Below are 27,952 nucleotides of genomic sequence, written 5' to 3' on the forward strand. Positions count from 1 at the left end.
AAGGAGAGAAATCAATAGGGGGGGCAAAGAGTTAAGGGAGGTAGGCTACAAAGCAAATAAATCATTAAAGGTGAAAAAACTGCTTAGCAGAAGCAACATTATTAGACAGTGTAAATGCAAACAGAAAGGATGGTGGAGAAGATAGGAGAAAGAAGCCTGGAAAGAGGAGCACCTGGATGAAATGCAAAGAGAGGCTGCGGGCGGTTCTAAGAATCAGCACATCACTCATTCATGCAGGCAGAACTGAAGAACCGACACATGCTAGGCCAACAGAAGCAGGGCACCCAGTGGTAGACCCGGTGAGGACTTGACTTGGTTCTGGAGGGCTGGACAAGGCTTGAGTGAGCAGGAACAAGAGGGCAAGGGCAGAGCGGGTGTGGGCACAGATGGAGGGTGCGGAGAGCCTACTTACTGTCACAGACATAAGGTTTATCGTGGTCTTCCTGTGCGGCAGCGGCGTCGTTTCTTTTCCTGCCACCTGCTGAGCCCCGGGCCTGGAAGAAGCAACAAGGGCATTAACGTTAAGCTCACAATGCCTCCATGACTAGCCCATGAAAGAATCCCTCACTCCAACACAGACACCGAAAGCGAGCTCACGGTGACGTACGGTACACATCCCTAATCCCAGATTGAGTCCAGTCATCTGAAAAGAGTTAAGTGGCAATGTTTTTCTCCAGACAAATAGACAGGGCTTAATTTTCAACTAACCCACCAGGCACACAGGCTCATGCTCGCCATTCTTTCAGCCACAGTTGCAGTAATATTACAGAGCCCACTCTGTTTTAGCATTCCAGTTCCTATCAAGGTTTGCTGCCCATCACAATAAAGCTTGGTTGCGCATACATTTGCATATATTAAAAATGGCGGTCCTAAACAATATGAAAGAGTTGTCTAGCTTCAGGTATACAATAATATTCACTATTGATATTTCAGCGATGTTTATTTCTACAAACATTGTCTGGTGTTTACTATTACTACCACACAAACTTGTCTTTTACATACATATACATTTCTATCAACACTGATTATGATCAGGATAATTTTAATCGGGCTAAGAGTCTCTTACGGATAAAACTAGTGGTGAATATGAACACGGACAACAAATAAAACAGAAAATGGTGGTTCTACATAGAGCCCATGTGTTAAAGGTCTATTGTTATTGGTAATAACTCCTGAAGTGAGGCTTTCTCCACATACAATTGAAGAGATTTAATATCAATAGTACAACCAATACAAATGTACCTATGCACAATGATTTGCAGGTTCTTAGCATCTGAGTTTGGATGAAATAATTTTGAATTTGAATTTGAATTTAAAAACATTTATTGAGCGCACTTTTACCGAGCGGTTTCATGGCGCTTATCAGGTTACGACCAGCATCAAGATGTATAAATTAAACAAAAGAGGGGAAAGTGAAGAGCCCTGGGGAACACCACACTCTACCTTACAGGAGGCAGCAGTGAAGCCGGCAAGGTGGACCGCCTGAGCCCTCTCGCTCAGGAAGGACTCAAGCCATGAGAAGGCTAGGCCCTCTATGTCCGCCGCCCTGACACGGGTGAGGAGGATGGAGTGGTCCACCGTGTCAAAAGCGGCAGACAGATCTAAAAGGATGAGATGATCCAGATGTTCTTAGGGAGCAGGGGTTTAGCCTCAGGGGCTAGGGCAAGGGAAAATGAAATGAACGAATGGTCTGACCAGGGACAAGGAGAAATGATGGGGGGTGTTGTGGGGATGTTCAGAGTCCAGATCTGATCCAGCGTGTGACCCTGTATATGAGTGGAACTGTGAACGTGAGGTATAAAATTAAGGCTGGTCATGAGATCAGTGAACTCCTTAGAGAGGGAGCTTTCAGCAGGATCGTTTGGCCAGAAGTTGAGGTCCCCTAGGACTAACACTGACGAGTTGTTTATCGCCAGTGTGGCCAGGAGATCTTGGAGGCTGGAGACAAAAGAAGGAGTGGGGGGGGGGGGGGGGGGGTAGATAAGAACAGAGGTCAGGGGGGTCTGATAGGAGGTCGAACGTGTTACCAGGTAATCTACTTCAGGAATGGAAGGGAAGGGAAGGATCTGAAAGTGGAGGTCAGTGCGAGCTATCAAGGCCACTCCTCCGCCTCTCCTGCCCTCCGGACGGTCAGCTCGAATGGCAGAGTATGAGGGGGGCAATGCAGCTAGAACATTGGGCAGGGAGTCAGCCTTGAACCAGGTCTCCGTTAAAAACAGGAGATCCGGTTCATGTGTGTCGATGTAATCAAATAGCTCGTACTGATGGTTGACCGCCGACCTAGTGTTCAAAAGCGTGGCTGCGGTATTAAATACCGGAGTATGGGGGGTAAAGGGAAGGGAAGGAATAAGCGGGGGTAGCAGGCGAAGGGATCAGCTGTGATATAATCGCGGGTGGTGTACAAGAGGGGAGAGAGAACAAACCAAGGTGGGTCAGATAATCGGTAACAGAGGGTCCAATGGCACCGAGGTTCCAGTATGAGCAAAGCTGGGATGATGAGTATGTGAGTAAAGGGGTATAGTGGGGTGCCCCTAGCCCCTGCCGGCCGCGGACTGGCGCAGACGGGCTTGACTCTGGCGCAACTCCGGCACGCCTACGTCGCGCCCGCTGCGCTCGTCCGCTGCGCTGACACATGTGAGCCGTTTAAATGGAGGAATAGCGTGTGGGGAGTGGCGTGGGTGGGGTTCGCCGGTCCTGCCCAACCCAAGATGGCGGCCGCGGCCGCTGTGAGCCCGCGAGGACGATCAACCCACAGCCAGCCAAGCGCAGCCCCTAGAATCAAGGATGCAGGTTAGTAACCTGTTAACTTTGAGGGCAAGGTTAGTACACAATTAAAAACGGTAAAATTAAAGCATTTAGAAGAGCGTGTCACCGCTCCCAATCAGCGTGACAGAATGCGCTTTTTAAAAAACGAAACAGCAACCATCCAGCTACTGCCAGCAAGCCCACTGCCACCGGGCTGCTCGTAATCACATATAATATAGAATTCCATTATAGTAGCTACTCAGTGGCGGCTGGTGACCTTTGAAAGTGGTGAGGCGTAAAATTGTCATACTGCGAGCTCGAACAACCTAAGGGGGGGTTTGGGTGGTTTCCCCCGAGAAAATTTTGAAAAAAGAGTGGACAAATGGTGCATTTTCCAGCAAATTTGAGAAAGAAAGAAGGTAATATAGCAATTGTGAAAGTGCAGTTATTACATTAAGAGATGTCAAATAACAGATAGCTTCTTATTCTGTATAACCAAAGAGCTTCATAACAGAGTTTGAGATGCAATGCATTGCTGAGTAATATCAAAGGGAGCATTTATTTATTAGCCACAGTGCTGTACCACGACTCCAAGAGGCAATATGGAAACGTGAAAAACATGAAAAAGGAATAAGGTGCTGAAAAATAGCCTTGAACATAAGGTTCCCAGCCCAGGACATGAGCCCAGCAGCACCCACATGTATAACGGGCAAACCTGCCTCGCCCAGGGAACTGGAAACCAACCACAGGGGAGTATTACATGTTTAACATGCCAGAAACCAGCTCCAAACCTTCAGTCTTTATGCGGAACAAATCAAACATTCACCCCCATTCACAGATCTTGGTTAAATCCATTTTTTTGCATGCCACGCCATGTAAAAAGTCCTAGAGTGACATAGTGTGATGGAACAGATTCCTTCCAGCAACAACTAATAATGTATTCCGGTCAGCATATCGCGTCAATAAATTGGCACAACAACACTATTACCTGCTCAGATAACTACGTTATCTGAGCAGACGTTTTCCCCAATGCTGGAAGTCAACTAAAAACCTTAAAGCACCAGACTTAAAATCAAATGAATTATGTATGTATATATTAAATAGATTTATCTGGCCCTTCACTGATGGGCATCAAGTCCTAAAATATATATATTGTTTTGAGCAGTTACATTATTGAATTTCAGCTAAGTTGTAAAGTCATACAGAAGCGCCATTTACAGCTTCAAGCATCAGACTGGCCGGTTTCGATCTCACCCTGCATTTGCTCAAATGATGGTCTTTTAGATTCAATGCTCAGACTATTCTTGTTTATGCCCCAATTACGAGTTGCACTTTGCAGGGGTGCTGCAATTTCTAGGTCTGGGATCGCCGAATCCTGCCAGTAAATGCAACTCCATACAGTCCAGGTACAAGTTATTCTGCCTGGAATGGCTAATAGCACGCAGACCTGCTGACCTGCTTTACTAGGTCAAAAGCAGCATGGGGATCCCCATTCCAGGCTGAATAACAGACCATTTCTGCTCCCTGCTACCTCCATTCAGCAGGTGGTAAATGGAAGTGGGGGATTACTGCAGGCCAGGGACATGGGCGAGGAGGGTATCTGGGGTTTGGAGGGGGGTGTTAAACGGCATGCAGAGTGTTCCATGCTCTCCCTGTGCTGTAGGAGGGGTGAGGTGGGGGCTAGGCAGCGTATGTGCCGGTGCCCACAACCTCAACTCAAAATGCACTCAATTTTACTAGGTACATTATCCCCTAGTAAAATTGTGCTCACAGTTCCCGCACCCAGTATTCCCAATACCACACCACTTGACTTGTTATGGTCATTAAGTTTTCCAGATTTTGAATTTCACATGGGACCCCCGATTTAATTCACTGAGCAAGAAAGCATTGTTCAAAAATACATGTGTGATTCCAGGCAAACTAAACCAATAAAATAGAATTTAGCCTTTTAAATACCTTTCCCTGTTTCAAATTGCGATCGTGATTGTACCCGGATTTCTCTCAATGAATATTGCAGTGGAACACATAATTAAAAATCAAACATGCTTTCTAACATTTGTGCATGTGTAAAATATTCCGCCCTTACTAATTGTGCTAGCAGGAGGTACTGAACGGTACAAAAGCAATGCCTTACTGTTCATGATCAGAAACAGAAACAGTTTGTAGACAAGGGGAAAAAAATGAAAATATTTTCAGCGTATATGAAAAAGAAAGAATGGCACATATGGACAAAAATACAGTGCTACACTACAGTCCATCTACAAATAAATCCGACATGGAAGGTGTAATTGGTTAATAAAGGCTTTATGCGAGCCTAAAGTACTATGAACGAATCCAACCCTTCGTCATAAGCAAGTGTGAATCAGGCCCTTCACAACAGGCCTTCAGGACAATTAAACAAGTGTGCCTTAAGGGCACTTAATTAAAATGTAACAAGTCTATCGAGCACTTCATCTGCATATAACAGGTATGTTTCTTGTTTTTATTTGCCAACAAACGCGTGTATAATGCACTTCTTCACGTGTGTACATAAGAGATTTCTTCACGAATAAATATGAGTGTGCGTGTGCATAGCAGGCACCTCATCACCATTAAAAACAAGTGTAGATGGCATTCATCATCCTTGGCATGTGATATGTGTACCATACAGGCAGGCACTTAATCTCTGTGTGTCGGAAATTTTATCACACTGCCCCAGTAACAAGGACGTGACGTGTGCCCGGGCTCAGGGAGGGTGCCATGGAAGTTGTGGCTGGCAAAACGGGCGGGTGGTTTCGCACAGGGGGAAGGAGTGGAGAGAAGTGGAAAATAAATCTATCTATATAAAATAAAAAAACTTCACTTACCTTCCTCCACGACCGCGCCGCCGCCTCATCTCCTGCTGCTCCTGGCTGGGTCCTGGCATGTAGGCAGCCTCCCGCCTCCAAATTGCAGATACAATGGTGGGTTTTATTTCTTTACCTTGTGACCTTTCTGTTACACGTAGTAACTTCTAGAAGGGTCCATCCTGCTGAAGTCCGCAGTAACTTACTCAGCCAATCCTGGCGCAGCATTAACAGTGCCACTGCGCCAGGATTGGCAAAGAGCAGGGCTAAAACTGCCCATATTGAGACCCGGGGGACCCGAGTCCCTGTCTGTCTCAGTGCTAGGGGGGGAGGAGGAGGGAAGGGGCTACTGCGTGTGTGCGCATGCGTGGGCAAGTCAAAAAAATGACTTGTCCAAAATGCGCACACACTGCTGCTGCCCTGCCTGCTGCGCTATTTCTTCTGCTGTGTCACTCAGTCACTGTCACTCATTATTGCAGGCCCGCCCCCGCACCCTTCCGCGATGACGTCCGATGATTCTGTCGGGCTTGTCCCAACAATACAGCTTTCTCTGAGAGCTACTGCAGTACAGACTTTTTGTGTGAGTGCACTCAATAATGTATTTTATTTTTCAATTGTGTTAATCACACGGTCGACGTGACGGTCGTCCATGGTTAGTGGGGCAACGCCCCAACGCCCCCAATGGACGCACCGCCACTTACTCTTCTTAGAAGCTGCGTGCCTCTTTGTAAGTATTAACTAGTTCAGAACGCGGCCAAATCCCTGACCAGGACAAATGGATCCATATTAGGTCCATTCACCCAATCACAGGACAGCAAGCAAAGAAAATCTACTCCACAAGAATGTCCTCATACACATCCATTAAACCCTACACAATTTCCAAAGGGTTGCGAAGGAAAGTGGAGTTCAGTTACTTCTTTGTTGCCTTCTAGAGACTTCTAGTTTATAATTTAATCATCGATTTTTAAAAACCAACATGTACCTATTGAAGGATTGCAGAAGCCTTGATTAAATAATTAGGAACCATATTGCGGACTGGCAGAGATAACCTGGACACGGTCAAACTCTTTAAGGTTGAGGAACTGGATTTCATGGCAAAAAATAATGTATTTCAATTTTCAAATATTTTGAAGAAACCACAAGGGTTTGTTGATAGTGAAATATTAAGGGGAAGGCCACAGAATCTCTTTCATGTCCAACATTGGGCTGCTGCATGAAGGGAAACCACAGAACAGAGAGGTGCGAACGAGATGCAGAGAATGGGATCGGATTAATATCAGATATCAGACACCGTGAAGCGGGATCACAGCATACACAAGTGGGGAAACAAGTGAATACACAAGTGATATGGGAAATGATATGGGAAATGATGCGGTACAAAGATTGGGTAAAGAAAAGCAGCGTGGAGACCGGGCAAGGGTGGTGGTTGAGTGAAATGATGATAGGACTTGTCGCAGAACACAAAATTACAGGTAAAAATGAAAACACCCATATACTTTACACGAGCACTAAATACATATTGTAATTAACATGAAGTGTGTTCTAATGGAGAAAAAGAAGCACGATTAATACATGTAACCCACTTCCATACCTCTAACTGGCTTACCCAGACCTAACCCAACACCCAGATGCCTCACATGGAAGTCATCCCCAAACCTACCGCTACTTCACTGCAAATGGCTAGGTCATTAGGGTCACACCACAGGAGACCGGCCTGTCTTATGTGTGATAATGTGTTGTAGTGGCACTGTGATGTCATGCAGTATGATAGAGGGAGAAATGTTCCAGGGTAGAAGGTGAATGCTCTTTCAAGGGCTTAAAGGGCAGTTAAGCTGGGGACCCAAGGAAGGATACAGCGCGGTTCGCAAGCTCCAATAAATATAATACGGCTCTTTACTAGGTCTTTTGAATATGTTCTGATTTGTTACAATGGAGACGAGGAGGAAGACTCATGTCTACGACGTACAATAAGCTGGTCAGCACTCATTGTTTGCACTTACTGATCAAGAGGAAGACTTGGAGCCGATTCGCTGGACGTGACGGAAACGGACTTAAAGCCGTTTCGCTGGGGGTGACAAAGATTGAAGAGGTGGACATGGACTAGTTTGCGGCTGCGCGACGACTGAAGGATATCGGCGGCGAGTGGCAGAAAAATAAAAAGAAAGGCAGTTCCATGTCGTGTGCAGGCTCAATACAAAGCGCATAAATTCTTACCGCCATTTTGAAGTCCGGCATGCGCGAGTGTCAGAGGCAATACATGTAACTCACAAAGTGTCAGCAAGTGACTATTTATGTGATTGACTGTAACGCCATGCACAAAACAGAAAGAATAATTTACTTGATAAAAGAAGGCTTTAAACACGTAGGATTTTGTTCAAATCTCGGGGCCATTTTGAAACCAGGTAAATTTTGGAACATTGTAGTAAAAACATTACAAAACGCCATTTTTATGTCGGGCAAAAAGAAAAACGAGTTTTAAGAAAAAAAAGACTAAGGAAAGTCAAATTTAATAAATCAAACAAACAAATATATCAGATTAAAAGTGAAAAGTCATGTCAACTGTAGAGACAAGTAGAACAGTAATACAAATGTAGAAGAAAAGTAACAGTGGAGAAAGAATATAACTACAAAATAAAGTAAGAAGATTATGTAACAGGTGTGGTTTTCAATTTTCACATCAGAGAACTCCAGCGATAGGACAGCAATGTAAGGACTGTGGAAGGCACAAACCATTTTGCAAGTGTATGCAGGTTTAAGAAAGGAAAGACTTTGAGCAAAATGGAAAATTGGAACAGACGACTTTAGACACCAAGAAAAGGATTGGAAACATGAAGTATGTTAGACAAATAGAAGGTACTGAAGAGGATTCCAAGGAAGAACCTGAGCAATCTGAAAAACTTGACATAATGTATGAAGAAAATGAAGTCCAACAAATCAACATGATTAAAAGGAATAATATAAAGAAAACTACGTCTGTGGACTGAATGGTTGGTCTCCAAACAGTTCCATTTGATCTGGATAGCGGAGCAGCGTGCAATATAATGTGTATAACAGAATATATGAAAAGGAAATAGCAACCCTCTTTAAATACATCAAATGTCAATGCCTTTCAATAGGGAGATAAGCATCCTGTTTCTTGTTTAGGGAAATTTGAAAAAAACTGCAACATGGAGATTGAATTAGTAAAGAAAGAAATACAGGTTTCAAAGGGTGAAGTAACGTCACTGCTGAGTGCATGGGTTTATTAGCAATGACATGTAATATAATGACAGAACATACAGTGCTGAGAAAATATCTAAAGCTGTTCAATGGATTGGGCAAGTTAAAGGACTGGAATATTACCCTGCATATAAATCAATCTTTGAAGCCAGTGGCACAGACACACAGAACAATCCACTTGCAAACAAAAGTAGAGAAAGAGATAAAATCATTACTTCAACATGATATTATTGAAGAGGTTTACGGGCCCAACACCATGGGTGTCACCCATCGGTATCATTCCAAACAAAGACACTGGGAATATCAGAATCTTTGTTGATATGAGGGTTCCCACTACAGCAATTGAGAGAAAAAGATATAAAGGTCCTCATTTAAATGAAATTATTTGCATATTAATGGTGCTGTCGTCTTTTCAAAATTAAACCTATGTAAAGGGTATCATCAACTACAAAGGGATGATCAGTTAAGATATATTACAACATTCTCTACACATCTAGGATTATTTAAATATAAAAGATTACATTTTGGAATATTTTCAGCTACTGAAATTTTCCAAAAAGGTATAAAAAACAAAATAAGGCCAGCACAAAATACTATGAACTACAGTGACAATATTTAGGTTTTTGGAAAAACACAGAAAGAGCATGATTATGCATCGGATGGAGTGTGTCTACAACTTCAGAAAGCTGCGGAGACGCTAAATATAAAAAAAATATGAAATAAACAAACCAGAGTTGACATTTTCTGGGGATATGTTTTCTCGTGAGGGAATGAGGCCAGACCCTTTCAAAGTAGAGGCTCTGAATGCAACACTCAGACCTAAAGATGTATCAGTTATGCTCATTCCTGGAAATGGCAAATCATTGTGCACAATATGTTAAACATTTTACAACCATAAGCTCACCCCTCGGGGAGTTAAGGAAAGGACAGAAATTCTGTTGGAATATTGAGTATGAGCAAGCTTTTGAACAAATAAAAAGAGCTATCAACTGCAGCCAAGTTACAGTACTTTGGTCTGGAATTGTGTACAGAGTTGGTGGTGGATTCCAGTCCTGTAGGACTGGGTGCAATTTTGGTACTGTATAAACCTGGGAGGGAAACTCCTAGATATGCGATTTCTCATGCCAGGAAAAGTTTATCTGATGTGGAACAAAGCTACTCTCAAAGAGCAAAATAATGTTTGTATGGGCATGTGAGCACTACCATGATTTCATATATGGAAAACCGTTTGTAATTATAACAGATCATCGAGGCACTCACTTCTATCTTTGGAATTCCGAAAACAAAAATGCCACCAAGGATTGGAAGATGGGGAATGAGACTAATGGATTATAATTTTAAAATCACTCAAAAACAAGGAAAAGAATATAATCCAGCATATTACTGGTCTAGGCACCCATTTAAAACAGAGATAAAACGGCAGTTAGAGGCAGAGGAGTGTATATGTTTCATAATTAAATCTGCAGGACCAGGGATTATGGTAGAGAAAGAATTGGTTAAAGCAACGCAAAATGATGACAATTCAGGAAGTACAGAGAATTATACGTGAAAATAACGAGATTAATAAACAGTGAAACTATTTCAACCTAACATTAAAAAACCATGATATATTGGCAATCAAAAACATACAATCTGAACTGTCTGTTGCTTCATCTGTAATACTTCTAAGAGGTAAAAAACGAATTATTCCTACAAGTTTACAATGGCGTGTCATTGATCTGGCACACGAAAGTCAGAGAAATGTCTGCTACGAAAGATTTCTTGAGAGAGAAATTATGGTTTCCCAGATTAGACAGTCAGGTAGAAGAAGTGGTTCAGTCTTGTCATTTATGTCAATGTACTTCCAAGGAAAAAGGGATGGAAAAGTTGCATATGTCTGAGTTACCAAATGCTGTATGGTCTAATATAGCAGTAGTTTTCTATGGACCATTGGACTCAGGACATTATCAGTTAGTGATAATAGATGAATATTCGCAGTTCCTTATAGTGAAAGTTGTGTCGTCAACATCTACATCACTAGTACTTGCGGTTCTTGATGACATTTTCTCTACATGGGGAATACCTAATATATTGAAAACAGACAATGGACCATCATTTAGTGGAAATTAATTTTTTGGGAACAGTACACAGAAGAATACCTCCAATATGGCCTCAAGCAAGATTACAGAAATACTCCTCATGTGTCAACTGGAAAATGTCCGTCAGACTTAACTTTTGGTCAATCAAGACAAACTTGTGTACCACATCTGCCAGCGGATCCACCAAAGTATTATGAAGAAATAATGCAGAGAGATAAGAAGCGAAGAACAAAATGAAATATTATGCAGAAAGTAGAAGAAAATTGGCGAGAGCAAGAATATCAAATAGATGATTTGGTATCAGTATGTCAACAGCAGATAAGGAAATCAGAAATCAAATTTCACCCTATACCTATGCAAATAACAAGGGTTCAGGGAACAGCACTAACAGCAAAAGAGAACAACCGAATAATAAAAAGAAACAAAAAACATCCAAAAACTTAAACTAATTAGTGGACAGGAAAACATACAATTGAATAATCAACACAATGAACAGGTGCTCAGAACATCTAAAAAAATTCCAATAAAGCCTGATCGATTAATTGTACATTTTTAAATTATATATTTTTTTTGCTTTTGCTCTTTCAAGGGATTACAGGGCAGTTAAGCTGGGGAACGAAAGAAGGACACAGCGCTGTTCGCAAGCTCCGATAAATATAATACAGCTCTTTACTAAGTCTTTTGAATATGTTGTGATTTGTTACACCAGAATGCCCTCACTCACTTAAGATACTTTTTGAGGATGCTGCAAAGCAGTCCGGGATAGGGGTGCTAAGGAAGCATATGGGAGTCAAAAAGGAGCAGAAAGAAAGCACATTGCTCCTCCTTCCAAGGATAGAGCCCGTCATACCATGAGCTGAAATGAGACCTTCGTGGTACTAAAAAGAGAGGATCAATTTAGTTCAGCATGAAGGAAGGAGAGTGGGCAGAAGAATGATAGAAAAAAAGTATTTTATTGGAAAGAGAAACAATCTTGCATATTGGTTGAGATTCCCATTGGTGATGGCAAGTGCTGTATGATCATTACCAAGAGTACAACGTAATTTACACAAGTATGCACCCTTTGAGAAACTCTGGGTAGTGGTCAGTCTTCAGTAGGAAAGTTACGCCTTCTGACACAGCATGTCTATCGCACGAACACTTTACATGAGTCTTCATTTTATAAGAATCTGAGTAGGTCAACATGTATCTGCCCCCAAGTAGAAATGGAAAAACAATACGGTGATTGATAGAATGCTTGAGTTAATCTCAGCCACAGGCAATCACTCAGTCCGTATCCCAATCCATTGTTTTTCACCCACCATGCCACCTCAGTTAGGATCCAGCCGTATGCAAATCAGTCTTGACGCTGCTCCTCATGGGAGCAGTTCAGCCTGAACTGCCAGGCCCTGCCTGAACCAGAATACTAGTAACCCAGGACCGGTGATGCCCTCATTAGGGCTTTTCAGCCAGGAATGGCTTGGTTCCAGTGGCCCAGTGAGCCTTGGACCCACGTCTGGGAATATCCTGCAAATTTAGGGCATCAAAAGAAAAAACAACAAGGTGAAGGAGGGAATCCTAGAATTAATCTCAGCCACTGCAATCGCTCAGACCGCATCCCAATCCGTCTGAGATGTCATGATGTGCAAAATAATGATGGACTGGGATGTGGCTCAAGAAATTTTGGGTGGCTGAGATTAATTCACTTTATGCATTCTTTAGTGTGTCGTCCTAAGTGGGACAGGCATGCTCAGACATGTGTCCCCAGGCACATTGTCACTAGAACCAAGCTGTACCTGGGTGATGAGTCCATAATAAGGATGAAACGAGTCAGGGGTTGCTTGTGTTCCGCTTCAGGGTAGCAGTTCGGTCTGAACTGTTCCCATTGAAGCAGGGTCAAGACTAATTTGCATATAGCAGGGTCCAAACTGAGGTAGCATGGTGTGCAAAATAATGATGGACTGGGATGTAGCACGAGTCATTACCAGTGGCTGAGATTATTTCAAGTGTTCCATCCATCACTTTTTGTATACTTCAGTATGTCGGCCAAGTAGAAGTGTGACCACGCATTTTGTCCTTTTTCAGGAAAATCTATTTGAAAAAGATAAGCCTGGGTGCTGCTAACCACGCATATCAGAAAAACTAAAGAGGCTTTTGAGCTAATCTTACACTTACAAATTCTGCTAGGAAAACAGACATCTGGGGTGGGCAGGCTTAGAGCATTGTCAATGTTATACATGTGCTATGTGTAAAATCGCAACTTTACACCTAAAGTTGGGAAATTAGCACGCATTCCCGAATACAAGATATTTTACTGCATAATTACATTTGAAGTGCATTGTTTTGTTTTTTCACAGTAAACAGTTTATACTTGGGGATTCCATACCTCCACTCTGGGATTGCCATACAGCTTTGAAAAAGGGTAGCACAAAATAAGTAGCTTTTGCCGAAGTTCTTAGACAGCGCGCTCAGCAGCTCCACTGTACCCTGATCCCTAACCCATTGCACAGTTGGCATCTTTTTGCACGGCCGCAAGCTATTTCACATTTGTTTTCTTGTAAAGACTACTTACTCGTCCTCGACCCCTGTGTCTTCTTTTCGGTGTATCTTCTATTTCTTCTTCTTCATCGCGTAATTCGTCTGCAAACTCATCGTTTTCTAGAACCCTCTATCGGACAAAAAACATGACAGCTTTTTAAATCAGAAACTTTGATGATCGAACAAACTGAGACATGACACGTCTTTAGGATTAGGAACGCTAACTTAGCTGCAAGAACAATCATAAAGATGTGTATCTTCTGCCTTGTCAAAGTCTGTTTAAGTGACTCCCCCTATCTAGCAAAATTGTATTTACCATCCATGTCATTGTGAGCTGCTTGTCTTTGTTTGGACCATTTTGATACTGGCCACAAAGTAGCAAGACTTGAAGCTATTTTGTCATATCATTCCACATAGCTTCCAAAACATGGACATCTCCTCATGGGATTGGAAAGAAGCATGGCCTGCCTTAGAGTTTATGAACGCAAGGCCAGCGCTCCATTAAGGCAATATAAGGTAGCATTATAGGTGCCACCTTATGATGGACTGGAATTTCTGCTAAAGGACAGAAAAAAGTATCATTTTAAGTATATATGCAGGCAAAGTACTATTTTTTTCTGTAGTATTTGAAATTCCATGCACCATTTTTGTATGGAAAATGCTTTAAAAATGATTGCAAATGTTGTCAGGTAAGTTCATGTTCACTTATCCATCTGTTGGTTTTCCTTTTCCAGATTGTGGTCATTGAGAGCGTTACTCTAATTGGTTCAACTAAAGCGAATAAAGACTGCAACTTCTGGAGCATACTGATTTGTTAAATGAAACTCCAGCTCTGGGTGCAAGCTGTGTGGCATAGGTGGATCAATGTAGCAACTGTACTTGTCAAAGGTTCGTAACCTTCACTCTGCCAGCAGGATATTTTCATTGGACTCCCAACAATGGTAAAATCGGAGGAGGAAACAGCCATCATCCAAAGGGGAGGAACTACAGAAAAAAACCTCGGAACAGAAACTGAAGATGTTTGACCCATGGAAGACAACCCAACAAAAACAGGCATAGCTCTGGCTTTAGCGTGCAAAGACGTGCTAACACAGGCACGCACAAATGGTTGTCAACTTTATGTGATAGGTTTCTGTTCCATGTGTCTCTTTAGTGCACCCTATGCCTCCTTCAAGCTTGCAGTGTTGCTGTATTTGTGTTCCCCAAGCACGATTACTGGTCTCATGTAACACATCAACTATATGGAATTAAAAATAAGACACAGACATTCAAGATACAGAAGGAGGCAAGTTTAAGACAGACAGCATAAATGCCTATGTGCATTTGTACACGCATGTGTTTGTGCTACTACATTAAATCCAGACCCAGTAGCTTGCCTAATGATTGCGTTAATATTATGGCAGGATATGAATATCCAGTCTGTTGGATGAGGCAACTCTCACTGTCAGGAAAGAGTTGACGATGACTAAGACGAAGCTTGCCCATAAGTAATTGGGACACCCATCAACATGTTGCTGTACGTGCTTAAACTACTGGTGCTACCTGAGTTTTCAGTGATTATGTCCACCTTTCTCCCATCACTCTTCGTGACATAGGGGTATGCACTGTCCCAAAGTAGCAACTCCTTAAATACCACACAGACACACCCACACACACAACTTAATCTCCACATCCTAGTGACCTCTCCTATCTACAGCTATGCAACTTTCAGCACAACTTACTCATGCATAACATGTCATCCCTACAGTGGAGTCCCTCCTCACAGTTGCAGGTGTGTGGACTCAGGTCAAGTAGTCCAAGCATTGATCGGCACATCCCCGGGAAACTAAATCACATGGTAAGGGATGGTCTCCGGATGAAGCAGCATCTCCTTGGCACGGTGGGGCTGGACTCCCAGCACAGTCGACAGATTGATAACATGGGCATGCTCGTGTTCCTGCATGTCGGATGCCAGACACAGTAGACCACAGTGCACAATGCAGATGGCAGGGCTAACAGAGTGACAAAAGAGAACTAAGACGCATGTCCCTTGCAGTGACACACTAACCCATAGAAAACATGTTAACTAGTCCACACATAGCGAGCACACCCGACACACCTCTTTACTTTATGTGTCAAATTGGTTGAGCACAAACTCAATGCCAATGAAAAAGGAGCAAAACAGCAATGCCAATAAGCTGGAAAAGGAAAACAAATGTCTTGAAAAAGAAGGATAACCTAAAGATACTGTCGTTTTGAGAGCAATGGAAAACAATAAACAGGCACACTAGTGTTAAAAGTCATCTCCGAAATCATCTTTCACCAGATGAGGATTCATTTGGTATGCTAATAAGCCAGCCAGCCACCTGTCTCCCTAAGATTAAGGACGCAGCCTGGAGGTACTATGTTTTCTGAACCTTTATAAAGAGCAGGTTTGGCAAGGCGAGCAAGGTTCCCTTTAAAAATCAAACCGCCTACAGTGACAGAAGCCAACTTGCAAAGGCGGATGTCGACATTAACAGCAACACAAGTAAAGAAAGAAGTACTCAGTTAAACTTTGATCAAGAAAAGTATGCAAATTAACTAATACTAAATCATTTTGTTTTTTTTACATTTCTAGTAGCATTTCTTGTACATAAGACATTTTAGTGCATTCACATACTTATTTAGCTCACACTTCAAGTATTCATTTGGTGATCATGTAGAATGTGCTGGTTTTAGTGGGGTTCAGGTGGAGAGTTCTTTTAAAAATTGGCTTCTATGTTGAGCAAATAGTTCCTCTAATACTATTAAAACAATGCATGGATCAAATGTACTCCAAGGGAGTGGAACGAAACACCCAAAGGACGATGATAGAGAAATACCCTTCTGAGCTCATCACGGACATTGTAGTCTCAAAGCAATGGCTGAAAGGGGCGGACACAATGCCTTCATCTAATGGCCAAAGCTAACACCATGTGCATTTGTTTCCCAAATTAAAGGTCTTGGCTGCACCAGACCAAGCGTTTGCAACCTGAGGCAGGCTCCACCTGCACACATATATTGTTTCTTTCTTGCCCAGTCTCCATTTAATGCTGAACTTTTAACTAGAGCTAGTGACAGCTGAGGAGAGGTCAGATGTGCCCCCGCTTCTGTAGGGACTAGAACCCTTCCTATTTCAGCTCTGGAAAGAAAAGCTTGTGCTAGAAGACAACACTCTCCCTGATAAGGAATAAACAGGCATGGCAACAAAGAGTCGCCCGTTCCCCACCTATGTTCCAAGGACTCATTAGGATGTATCTTTGAGGCATTCGGTCTTCTGGGTCTTCATAAAGACCTGGTATGGTTGATTGTGGGGCAGGCCCCCCTCCCTCCCAGGGGAGACCATCTTTACCAGGGTCTTTTCCATGCATGGTAAGTATGCATGAGGTAAGTATACATATAGATAATTTGAGCTTGTGGTTGCGGGTGGGGGCACCAGCACTTATTTTTAGGCAAGAGATACATCCTGGGCATGAGTGGGAAAAACACACTGATCAAAAAAAGAGAGAAAGACTGCAAAACTGCCACAAAAGGACAAAAGCAGGAACATGCAAGAGGGAGAAAAAGGGGCAGAAAGGGGAACGTTTGGAACAAAGCGGGCAAATCCACGCATGGTGGAACACCGCAATCGTAACCACGCTTGCCTAAACAACGCAGCTTCCTTAACAGTATGCGCGTGGTTAAGGCAGATGGCACTCTAGTGTTCAGGAAGGGCGGGAAGAAGCATCGGAACAGGAAGCACCAGATGCGGATAGGTAAGTGGGGCTGGGGCCGGGTCTGGGGGGAGGGGTGTCGTTTTTAGTGGTAGGGTCGCATTTAGGGCTGGGGAGGGGTTCGGCGTACTTTTGTGGGAAGGGAGCAGGTTTATAGGGCTCAGGGTGGGGGTCGGGGTGTTTTAATTACTAGGTTAGGGGGTTGTTTTTAGAAATGAGGGGCAGTTTTAGGGTTCAAGGCAGGGAGGGATCGCAATAGTTTTGTTAATTGAGGACAGGGTTTTAGGCCTCAGGCCAATAGAAAGGATTCGTGTAGTTTTACGGACAGCACGGACGGGGGTGGGGTAGCGTATGGCAAGGGACAGGGTTTTAGGCAGTAGGGGAGGGGAAATGGTAGTTTAATTGCTGGCAGGGTTTTAGGCATCAGGACAGTGGAAGGAATTAGGGTAGCTTAAGCGATAGTACGGTGGGGGGTCATGTATGGTAAGGGGCAGGGTTTTAAGGCCTTATGGCAGGGTGATTGAAAGGGGTAGTTTTCAGGTCAGGCTTTGGGTTTTAGGGCTGGGGGGGGGCAGGCAGGCTGTTCAAATATTAGAGCTTAGGGTGGGGGGTCGGAGTTGTGGTGAACTTAGCCATGCATACCTCCTTACCATACATCCATCTACAACGAAATTGCTTGGTAAAGGCAGGCGTGGTAAAGGAATGCGTGGTTAAGAGGCATTCGTGGTTTGGGCTGCTAGATAGAGGCACGTGTGGTTTAGCCATGCGTGCCTCTATCAAACAACCAGGTAGGGAGTGGATTAAAGACTATCAGTGCGCCGGTGATTAAGTGCACCAACCGCCCGCTTCTAAGCAGGGCTTCGGCATGCTTTCTTTCACAAATTAAGCACTGGATATAGATATATATTGAAAATAACAATTCGTGAGAGAAGGTAACTTTAGGATTCGGTGTGGGTAGTTGCAAAGGGAGGTATGAGTAAATTTAGGTTTCCAAGTGGGCAACAAATCTGACAATTAGAAACTTTTCCACCGAAAGGTTGGGCTAGTTGGATTGCGGTCACTTCAGGCAACCAACTCCAGTCAGGAGGCCCAGAAAGGCCCTCAGAATCAGTTATCCTTCTTCAATGGTTTCCTATTGAAGTGGTCCTGATGCAAGGGATGAAGGATGCTGAAGATGCTCAAGGATGCTGTGGATCCGTTGCAATCGACGGAGTCTTCCAGCGGCTACTTCTCGGACCACAAAGGGCATGAGGCAGTTCTGGTCACAGAGTCGACATCCCTCGAAGTCCTCTTTGTGCTGGTAGTAGTCCAGTCATTACTGGGCTACCTCTCGCCCAGTATTACTGTCACTTCTTTAGGCAATAACTCTTGGTGATTAATCTGCACTCCCTAGACTACTCCGGGCTCAGCAAACTCAGGTGCCACTTTGAGCCTCAGGTGCTTATCTCTGGTGCTGCACTACAGTGGTTGGCAAGGCTCCAAGATTCTGGGCTCCCAACACACCCCAGCAGGCTTCTCAGCTGTTGTGTGCCTGTGTTGTGAACAGGTGGTCAGCTAACTGACCCTTCGAGTCTCTTGACTTAGCTGCGCTTTGTAGACAACTTCTCCTTCAGCAGGACACAGCGGGCAGAGCCCCTCTCCTTTGCCAACCACCCAGGTTCAGCAGGTGCAGTCCGCACGGGTGCAGCCTCTCATTGGTGCGTCTGTGCAGCAAAGCAGTCATTCTTTTGTCCTTCCAGGTCGGACAAGATCAGAGTTCTGGATGCCAGGGGCATTCAATTTATGCTCAGAAAATGCCCTCAGAGAAGGACGCAGTTGGTAGTCAATGGACTATCACTTTGCCTCCCTCCTGATGGCTGGTTCCTGGGAAGTTTGGTATCTGGCTATCCAAGATAGACCATTCTGCCCACTCCCAATATGGCAGAACCCCTCTCTTGGCATGCGGAGCTCCGCAGCCAAACCCAGAGGTGCGACTATCAAGAGGAGAGCCTGTTTGATAACTGGCTTTCCCTTCCCTGTTCCTTGTGCCAGTCTGTCTACCTATACAATAGAGCAGCCCTCTCCTAAGTGTTCCTCATTTGCCCTTGAAGGCGACCTTAGGTGTGACATCTTTTATAGTAAAAGAGGAGGTTTTCGGCTTTGCCACAACATTACATCGCAAAGTCAACATAGCAGTTTAAAACTGCAGTTCCGGTCTGCAATGGCAGACTGGGAGCCATGTTTTACCCAGTCCCACTCAGGGTGGCACAACAAGTACTGCAGTCCCTGGGAAACTTTCGAAGTTAAATGCCCTGGGTACCGCTGATACCATATACTATGGGCTGTTAAGTAAAGCTATGCGAATTGGGGACAAGCCAATCAAAAAATAATAATTTGAAGGGTCAAAGCACATACACAGAGCTGTTTAGCAAGGCTCGGGCCATTTCATAGCCATTACACCAGTACCTAGTAGTCAAAATGGGGACAAAAAGTGGGGGTAAAGCTGCAAAAAGCGGTTTCCTTTCAGGCTTGTGTTCCTCCCGCCACACCAGGCAAAACAGTATTTCAGCCAGCCTTGGGGAGTGGATAGGGAGTGTTTACCCCATTCAATGCCTGTTAAAAACATAAAAAGGAGTGTCCTCACCCCAAAAGTAAAAATAGTTCAAAAATATAAATAAATCAATTTAATAAAAAACAAAATCCTGTCATGGTCCAACAGTCCTTCTGCACCCACCTCCCTGGGTATTCTACAAGTCTGCCCAGAAATGATGGGGTGGCAAAAAGCCCACTAGACACCATGATATATATTTTTGTTTTGGAAAAAATATGGGAGTGGGTGGGCCACCCTTGTGTTGGGTCAATGACCCAACAGTCTTTCTGGCCTCATGGGGTACCAAGCATCCCCATCCCACTGGCAAGCAAGAGTAAATTTGTATTCTTCTGAGCGTAGTTTTGACATGTTGGCCAGCAGAGTGAAGGGAAATCCAGAATTTCTCTAACTTGCCATGCTGTATGGCTGCACTATTTGGGTTTGTGCTCAGCTGCCACTGGGAAAACGTAAGACCAGAATTATCTGAAAACTAGACACCTTTCTATCACAAACTGGAAGGAGCATGAAAACACAAAAATTAGGAAAAATTGGCTTACAGGAAAAAAAGGGGGGGGGGGAGTGGTTTGATACAACTGCTTGTTCCGGAGTGCTGTGAAGTTGGAGACCTTAGCACAGAAAACCTTTTATTGATGTACTTTTAAGTACAAAAAACAGACTTTCTTGCACAGCCTTTTTCCCCATTTTTCACAAAACACCCTCACCGGACAGTACAGAACAAGGCTGCACCGCGAACCCTCTCTTGGATGAATCAAGTACATACATGTGCTAGCTGTATCGGCCTAATGTGTTAGCTCGCTTTGTGTTTAAGGGTTTGTATATAGTGCGTCAATCGTATAAATGTAAGAGGCCAGAATTCAGTGGACTAGTACAAATCTAGAAAACATCAAGCGGCATACTGGTTATCCAAAAAATCAGAAACGTTTGTGAGGTGTGGCCAATGAGAGTAAAGTTGTGCCTTTTGTCTTCAGACTGCTTCCCATAGGAACACTGAGCCAAGAGACTATGCAGCAAGGAGTTCAGCAAGACCCACAAAATTGTGTGGTTTGTACTAGTCCCAATAGAACAGAACGTGTGTCGTCTGTGTATATTCATTGTCTTCAAGACTGAATGCAGAGACTTGTGGGTAAACAACCAATATAGAATGAAAAGGGATTTTTATTTTTATTTTTATCATGCAAAATTCAAGTGGAAAACTATTACGAAAGTTGCAAGAGCAGAACTCTGAAGTGGGTGCAAAGTTGCAGCCACTTCATTGAACACCCTTTTAAGGGAAACATTCTACAAACAATCCTGGAACTAGAAAGAATTGTCCTCTACTAAGGATAAGATGGTGCAGAATCCTGTGGCCAGCGCCCCTTCAGCAACCTGCCAGGGCTTCACCGAGAACCAGGTCCAGCCCTTTATCTACAATTCTGAATTTATAGGGAGCATCAGCCCTTTTTATGAACAACTCTGTCATTTTCCTGTCTTGTGAAATAAAACGTTCGCAGCTTGCAAGACCTAAAAGCTAAAAATACGCAGGAAAAGCTTTTTTCCCCCAATCAGAAAGTATGTATGTGATTTTCTCCCCCTGGCCTTACAGCCCCAGGAGCTCTCAAACCCTTTCAGTTAAATGCCAGTTGTCTCAACTGTGCCAATCCAGGGAAGCGGCTCTCTCTGGGAGAGATGGGCCATAATTGCAGCCAGTCGCTCTCGAAGCTGCGAAGGGAGGAAGCCAATTTATGAAAACCACAGGCCCAGTAATTAGCCTTGCCGTCTGTCCCCTTGGCAAGCCATTTGGAGTCCTAGCATCAAAACAGAGTAGGCAAGGCTCATCAAATAGAGTGCGCTCTACTTTATGACCGACTGGTAAGATCCAACGCGAGATTGCCCAATAGTTTAACTGGCCACATCTTTGGCCACCACTAAAAACGAGAACATTTCATGTCAGTAAAATTATATATCCATTTTGTCCTGCAGTTCCATGTTTGTATGATACATGGTTTATTTAGGATTGGTGAGGTTTCATGTTATCAGTAAGAGACTAAAGCATGCTCTATTGATAAAAAGTCCTGCTCAGGTTTCAGCCCTTTTAAGGGTCAAAATACGATTAATACTTCACTGGTCATTAACTATTTGTATTATCCATCGAGAGACAAATCAATTAGCTGCATTTACTTTTAAAACTATAAATATTGTTTAGAGATATTTTTTATCATCCATACACTTGATATGCAGCTTAGGTCCCTAAAGTGACAGCCGCGTAAATGTTGCGGATGTCAGTGGAGGTAGAAGACCCTAATGCCCAGGGTTAGCGAATACCAGCCTCATAGTACCTTTTTTCTATGTACCCCTGGGAGAAGAAATGCACCTTTTAAGATTCTCACTCAATTTTGTCCCACACAATTACAGAGTTTATGGTGGCACTTCCTTATGAGGAGACACAACCACCAGCCTGGATTTTGAACTTGTTACGTTTGCAGCAAGATGGGGTCCTAAACTTATAACTGGTGCATACGCCTGAACATTCAAGCGGTCGTGAAATTGCCACCCCAGAGCTGCTGGCATTAATCTCATATCCCTGGGGCACCGAAGAAAAGAATATCAAGAACTGGATGGAGTTGAAGCGGAGATACTTCAAATCACTACTTAGGGTGTTGGACATCTGCATCAATGCCATTTGGATGACTTTGAGGAGGTGGGACAGGTGTGTTTTTTCTTGTTCAGATAGAATGGTTGTTACCAATGTACCATCTATCCATCCATCCATATTCTGCATATGTGCATGGTGGATAGTCCTAGTAGTAGCGCCTAGTGGGCCCTAGTGCAAGGAAGGAATTGGCTCCTGAGTTTTTGTTTAAATAATAAAATACAGCACTATGAAGCCCTCTGGGCCCCAGTGCCACTGGACCTGATGCACTAATGGAAGATATGCCCCTGACAGTTCTAGCTAAGGAGTCTATGTCTACCTGTAATTATTACACCGGCCTCACCAGTTTGTGTGTCTAGCATCAAAACTTCCATCCACCACAGCTCTCTGGACAGGATTAACTCTATCACCTCAGAACCTAAAGAAGATGTGTCTCAGGTGGTCTGCAGACAGACCACCGTGGAGAGAGGTGTCGCTTGAAGCAACATCCGCGAATCTAGTCTGATCTTCACCTCGGATGGTGGAACTCTGCCGTTGGCAGGAGTCTAAGCCTGAAAAAAATGTCTTAACCAGGTCAGACTCTCAGGAACACTCCAGCGGAAGGTGCAGTGAGTGTACATTTAATAGAGCAGCACCCACAAGGCTTTAAAAAAAATCTAAGGCGTGGGTAAACAGTAGAACATTTTTTAAGACTAAAATGGTTTACGGTTAAATAAAAATGACTGCCAATTGGAACAGCACGCATTTGCCAACAGCACATCTAACTAATTAGCCACCTTGTTACTTGAAACCAGCATTGTAAGGAGATTTAAACCCTTCAAAGATTACCTGGAAGGTGATAAAATAGTTTTTTGTTTAAGAACTTTTAACACTAGTAGCCGGAAGTGAAGATTATCTTCTTACAAAATAGAAAAACTTTCAGTTGTAAAAACTGTTGCACACCCTTTAACATCTTACCAACTCGTAGCGGAAGGATTTACGGAAATTTCTGCAACAATCTTTTTCAGAGGGGCATGTTTACTACATGATAGTCATCGGATCTTATCCAGAATCATGGAAAGCCTTTGGGGTGCTAAGGAGCAAGGCTACCAGCTCTGCTGAAGATAACAATTTGTGGCGCCACTCTAGCTTTTGATGGTTAAAGCATATAGTAAAGATCAACCGTCTATGGCAAGATACGTGGGAGAAATCTCTCCCTACTTTCACAGGACAGGTTACATGCACTTGATCCCCAGAGGAGACGAAGCATTTGGAGGTCATGTGCAAGCATGGCTATCCAACAAGCATGTCTGTTGGATAGGCTACAAGCAGGCCCAATGGGAGATTGGAACGCAAAAACGTCCAAGTTACCATCTGGGTTGGCTGGGAAGGGTGCAAGGGAATGCGATCCATTACATTTAAGCATGAAGAAACTTTTGGCAAATATAGAGGGGATCTCTGGCTCAACATAAACCTTGATTTAAGTTCTGAAGTTTGTACAATGGTAACGCTCCCTTTAACTGCCAGAAAATACGTGATATAAATAGATTTTTTGCAACAACAGGATTGGCATCTCAAAAGTCACGTGTGCCAATGTAGACAAATCACAGGCATAAACAAAAGCATCCACGTAAGTACAAGCGCGGTCTTGCAAAGATAATGCGCACTACAGCTCGCCACCTGACACATGGCTCGCGGAAGACAAAATCCGAGAAACTACAGTGCAATCCGACTCGCCATCTGTGCCCAAGAGTGGCCAAGTCCAACAATGATGCGGCAGCATCCTAACGGCCAAGCGGGCGGTCCTTCAGAATCCATCCTGCAAACCTCATTGCACTTTGCACCTGCTACCTTGGTCTGGACGATGGAAGAGGAATGCTAATGATGCTGTAGTAATTAGTAAACCGATGCAGCTACGAAGAAACATGCGGCCCTTATAAAAAAACAAATCTGTTAACGTGGTCCATTAGTGCCTACTTGTAAGTATGACATTTACAAGGGCTGTCCGCATAATAAAATAAAAAATCACCATGCTCCCAGAACATATACACTAAGTCAAAGCGTTTAGATGAGCAAATGTCTACAACAGAATATTCAGTTTCATTTATGCAAGTGTTAGAGAATAATGTTACTACAACCCAATACTCAACACACACCACTTCTCCAGGAACTTTGGGAAAGAGTAAAAAATATTTGGTCCTCTGCAACGTGTGGACCATGCATCCTTAAACATCAGCCCGTTAATCGCGCAATGCCACCCCAGTAGGGAGGCTTGCCACTTTCCATTCAAATCTCCCTACCACCACTGAGGTCCACTGTTGTTCACACTCCTCCTGGAATCACTCTGCTCCCAGGGATGGTCTTTTGGCAGAGTAGACATGAAGGCCTCAGTCACTATTCAGCTTTGGGGAAGCTCGGACACGTGTTTCGCATACGATGGAACCATAGGTCACAACATTCCAAAGTGGCCCACAGTGATCAACACTCCAAGGTCCGACAGTTTAGTGAATTGCATAGCTGAAAGATCTCAGATACTGCGCCTAGATCACGAAGCCCGAATGAGGACTTTCTCGTCCTGAAGTAAATAGGAGTCAAATCAGAGCTAAGCAAGGGATGGAGTCAAGCAACCAACCTCGCCTTACAACTGTTGTGGCCATGCTGCAGCCCCTCCCAGGTATGATGTCAACACACTCCAAAGCCAATCACAAATGCCAGTGATTTGGCAATGTGTGGGGAGAACCAATTAAACATCCAGGCACAAATAATCTGTCGGCAGTAACTAATTACTGTGCAGCCAATTGTAAATGTCAGCGGTCATTGTGGATGCCGGGGAAATATCAGTTTCTGTTCCACCAATCTACAACGTATTAATTTCAGGTGAAAACAAAGGTGACCAACAGAATACAAAATGGCTGCGGTCGGTCAGAATGACTGCAGCTTATGACCACGTAGGAACTTCCACCAGACAAGATGGCGCAGGTAATGTTCACGATTGTCGTTTTGCTTTTAACTGATTGAAATCCAGAATTTCTCTAACTTGCCATGCTGAATGGCTGCACTATTTGGGCCTAAAGCAGGCTGTCATGTGGCCTACTATGACACTAGCATGCTACACATTCCTGTTAATAGCAGCTGGTTGAGACCTGCTGAAAGAGGCAAGTCATGGACCCACCTGCTGGCTAGAAACTGGAGAGTCACCAATGCGAGCATATTTCTTCATTGGCAGTTAAGTGCCATGTCCATCCTAGGCACTGCATTGCATATTAAAAGTGACCCAGAATGTTGGATCCTACAAAAAACTTCTATCTGAACACTAAATAATTATCATTCAGAATTAAACATTACTATTACATGGTTTTACGTACAAGTCTACACTTAAAAATATAGCCATTCACTGATGAACCATGGAGGATTTAGGGATTTGCAGGGACTCCTTTGTACCTCTCAAGATGGAGCATTCACCAGTCTTCAAACAGTTCCCAAACTCTGAACCGGCACAGTATTGCGCCCAGATAGCGGGTTTAACATGAAGCATAAAAGACTCCCCATGGCCCGTTCTTTGGAAAATGGTAGCACAACTCACGAGCCTTGTTGGATATTGTCCTTTATGTTACACGACTTCCAAAACCAGCTTACTGAAAAACCAGACCTATCCCGCATCAAGAGCTCCCTACCTCGGGATAGAGGAGTGCAGCGGGATGGGCTGGGAACCATCCAGATGTTTCTGCATTCAAAGGATATTGAATGGAATCCAGAGCTACAACGAGGAGGTGCTGGATACTACTACTCCCAAGTAAACCAAGTATTACCACTTTGCTTCACTTAGTTACAAGCCCATACTTAATATGAGCCTTATAAATTTTACCCTGAAACCTTCTGCGACCAGCTCACGTCAACACACAGGGATTCAGGTGACCGCAATCAAGTCAAAACACGATAAACCATCTACTGAACCAGAATCCGTGCATCTGTGGAAGAGAATCTCTTGTGCTGTACTCAGTCATCTGTTACGAGAGTCCAGGATTGGCTAGCTTCAGATGCCTGTGAAGAGAGGCAAGTATCTTTTTTTCCAAACATCTCCAGAGTTTTTGTTCCAGTCATTAATACCTTGCTCAGGAAATGCTCTAGACGTCCAACACTGTGAGAGACAACAGCCACGCACTGTTTCGGTCATATAGCTGAAACCTAAGTGCGGAGGAATGGACAGATGCACACAACAAAGAAGACAGCATAGTTCCTCTTTCTGGGGAAGGAGAGCAATTTGGACTCAATACCACGGTGAGACAGAAGGGTCTGGTCTGTTACAGGCGCAGTGCTTAACAGACTATATAGACTTGGTGTTGCGTTGCGCATGTGAGATTGTGGTTTGCCCTGAATACCAGTCCTGTTGGCTCTGCGAGGGATGGCTGTGTGAATAAGGGGGTCCCTGTCAGCGCCTTGATTGCTAAATCTCTCTGGTGCTGTGATCCTGTGCTAGGAGGTTTGTCTGAAGTTTATTTGGAGTTAAGATATATGAATATGCATGTTCATCTATTCTATTATGCTGCTAAAAACTGGAAATCGCTCCCTAAACCTCAGATACGGTAAAGGCGTTAAAAGCATCATTAAATCATACCTTTTTAGGGAATGTGGAGTCTTACTGTGCTGCTCTAGAGGCTTATTCAGCTCCGGGAGGCTTCTTGGGAAGCAGCTGTGCGCTTTACAAATGACATTCGTTCATATGTGGACTTTGTGTCATATGAATATACAGGCTGCTACGTTACCTGATCCGCGGCTGAGAGTCCGGAGGACGGTGGCGCTCCAATAATTGCAGGCCATTCACACGCAAGGCTGGTTACAGGCACGCTCAGGCCGTGGGCCTCAGCAATTCAGGTTTGCCGCCTGACCCGCCTCCAGTGAGATTCGCCCAGGCTGTCCGGGGAGAGTGCTAAGCGGGGCCCGACCATTCAGTGACAGACTGTCCTGGCAGCCACTGCAACCCGGGTCCCTAACTCCTCGCACGCGGTCTCCCTCGGCTTTGTAAATAAGTGAATTTGGCGGATGGTAATTAACAGCCTGATTGAATTTGCAGCAGCGACCGCAAACCAAGAGCTGCAAGCCGCCTTCAATAGCAACAGGATGTGACATCCCCGCAGCACCGGCATGGATACAACATGACTGGGCCATCGATGACGTCAGGTGCTGCGCCTTGAGGAATCACAATATACAAGTGTTACACTGAGTACGGAGCAGCGCGCGCCACGGGCTGCGCGCTGCCATACTTAACAGTTAATCAGCTCCTTCAGTGAGTGTCATAGCTCAAAGTCAAACACTATACATATGCGTGACAATGCATTTCAGTGCGGTAATGCGGAGTACCACACTGAAATGCGTTAGTATCACTCCTGGTGCGTGACACTTGGCAGGACTGGTGGAGAGGTCTGATGAAGACATTCTATCGATTCAGAAGTGCGGCTATGAGGGCAGTGATGCCACACTATATGACCTATACGATCTCAGTCGGTTGTATGCGATCAGTCTCGTCTAACGAGTTCTTCTGGATGTTGGACTATGCTGCTGAAACAAGACAAACTTGGCCAGAATGAATGATAATCAGCACATTTGTTTAATTTTAGATAGCACATTTGTTAGTGTAACTTGATTTAATGCACTATATT

General features: G+C 44.0%; 1 protein-coding gene across 13 annotated transcripts in view; it reads right to left on the reverse strand.

Annotated features, from left to right (window-relative positions):
* The window catches only part of DPF3 (double PHD fingers 3), a 414,904-nt gene that overhangs the window by 89,674 nt on the left and 297,278 nt on the right, over window positions 1-27,952 (reverse strand). For all 13 annotated transcript variants that reach the window (XR_015299878.1, XR_015299876.1, XR_015299877.1 and 10 more), the window contains exons 5-6: window positions 13,419-13,514; window positions 413-494 (exon numbers count right to left, since the gene is read on the reverse strand). Coding sequence is in view for 8 of the 13 variants with exons in the window: in XM_086937071.1 (XP_086793197.1) it covers window positions 413-494; window positions 13,419-13,514 (178 nt within the window). In the remaining 5 variants the exon portion in view is untranslated. The remainder of the gene's footprint in view (window positions 1-412; window positions 495-13,418; window positions 13,515-27,952) is intronic.

This window comes from Lissotriton vulgaris, chromosome 9, assembly GCF_964263255.1.
Source record: "Lissotriton vulgaris chromosome 9, aLisVul1.2, whole genome shotgun sequence".
Lineage (NCBI taxonomy): Eukaryota > Metazoa > Chordata > Amphibia > Caudata > Salamandridae > Lissotriton > Lissotriton vulgaris.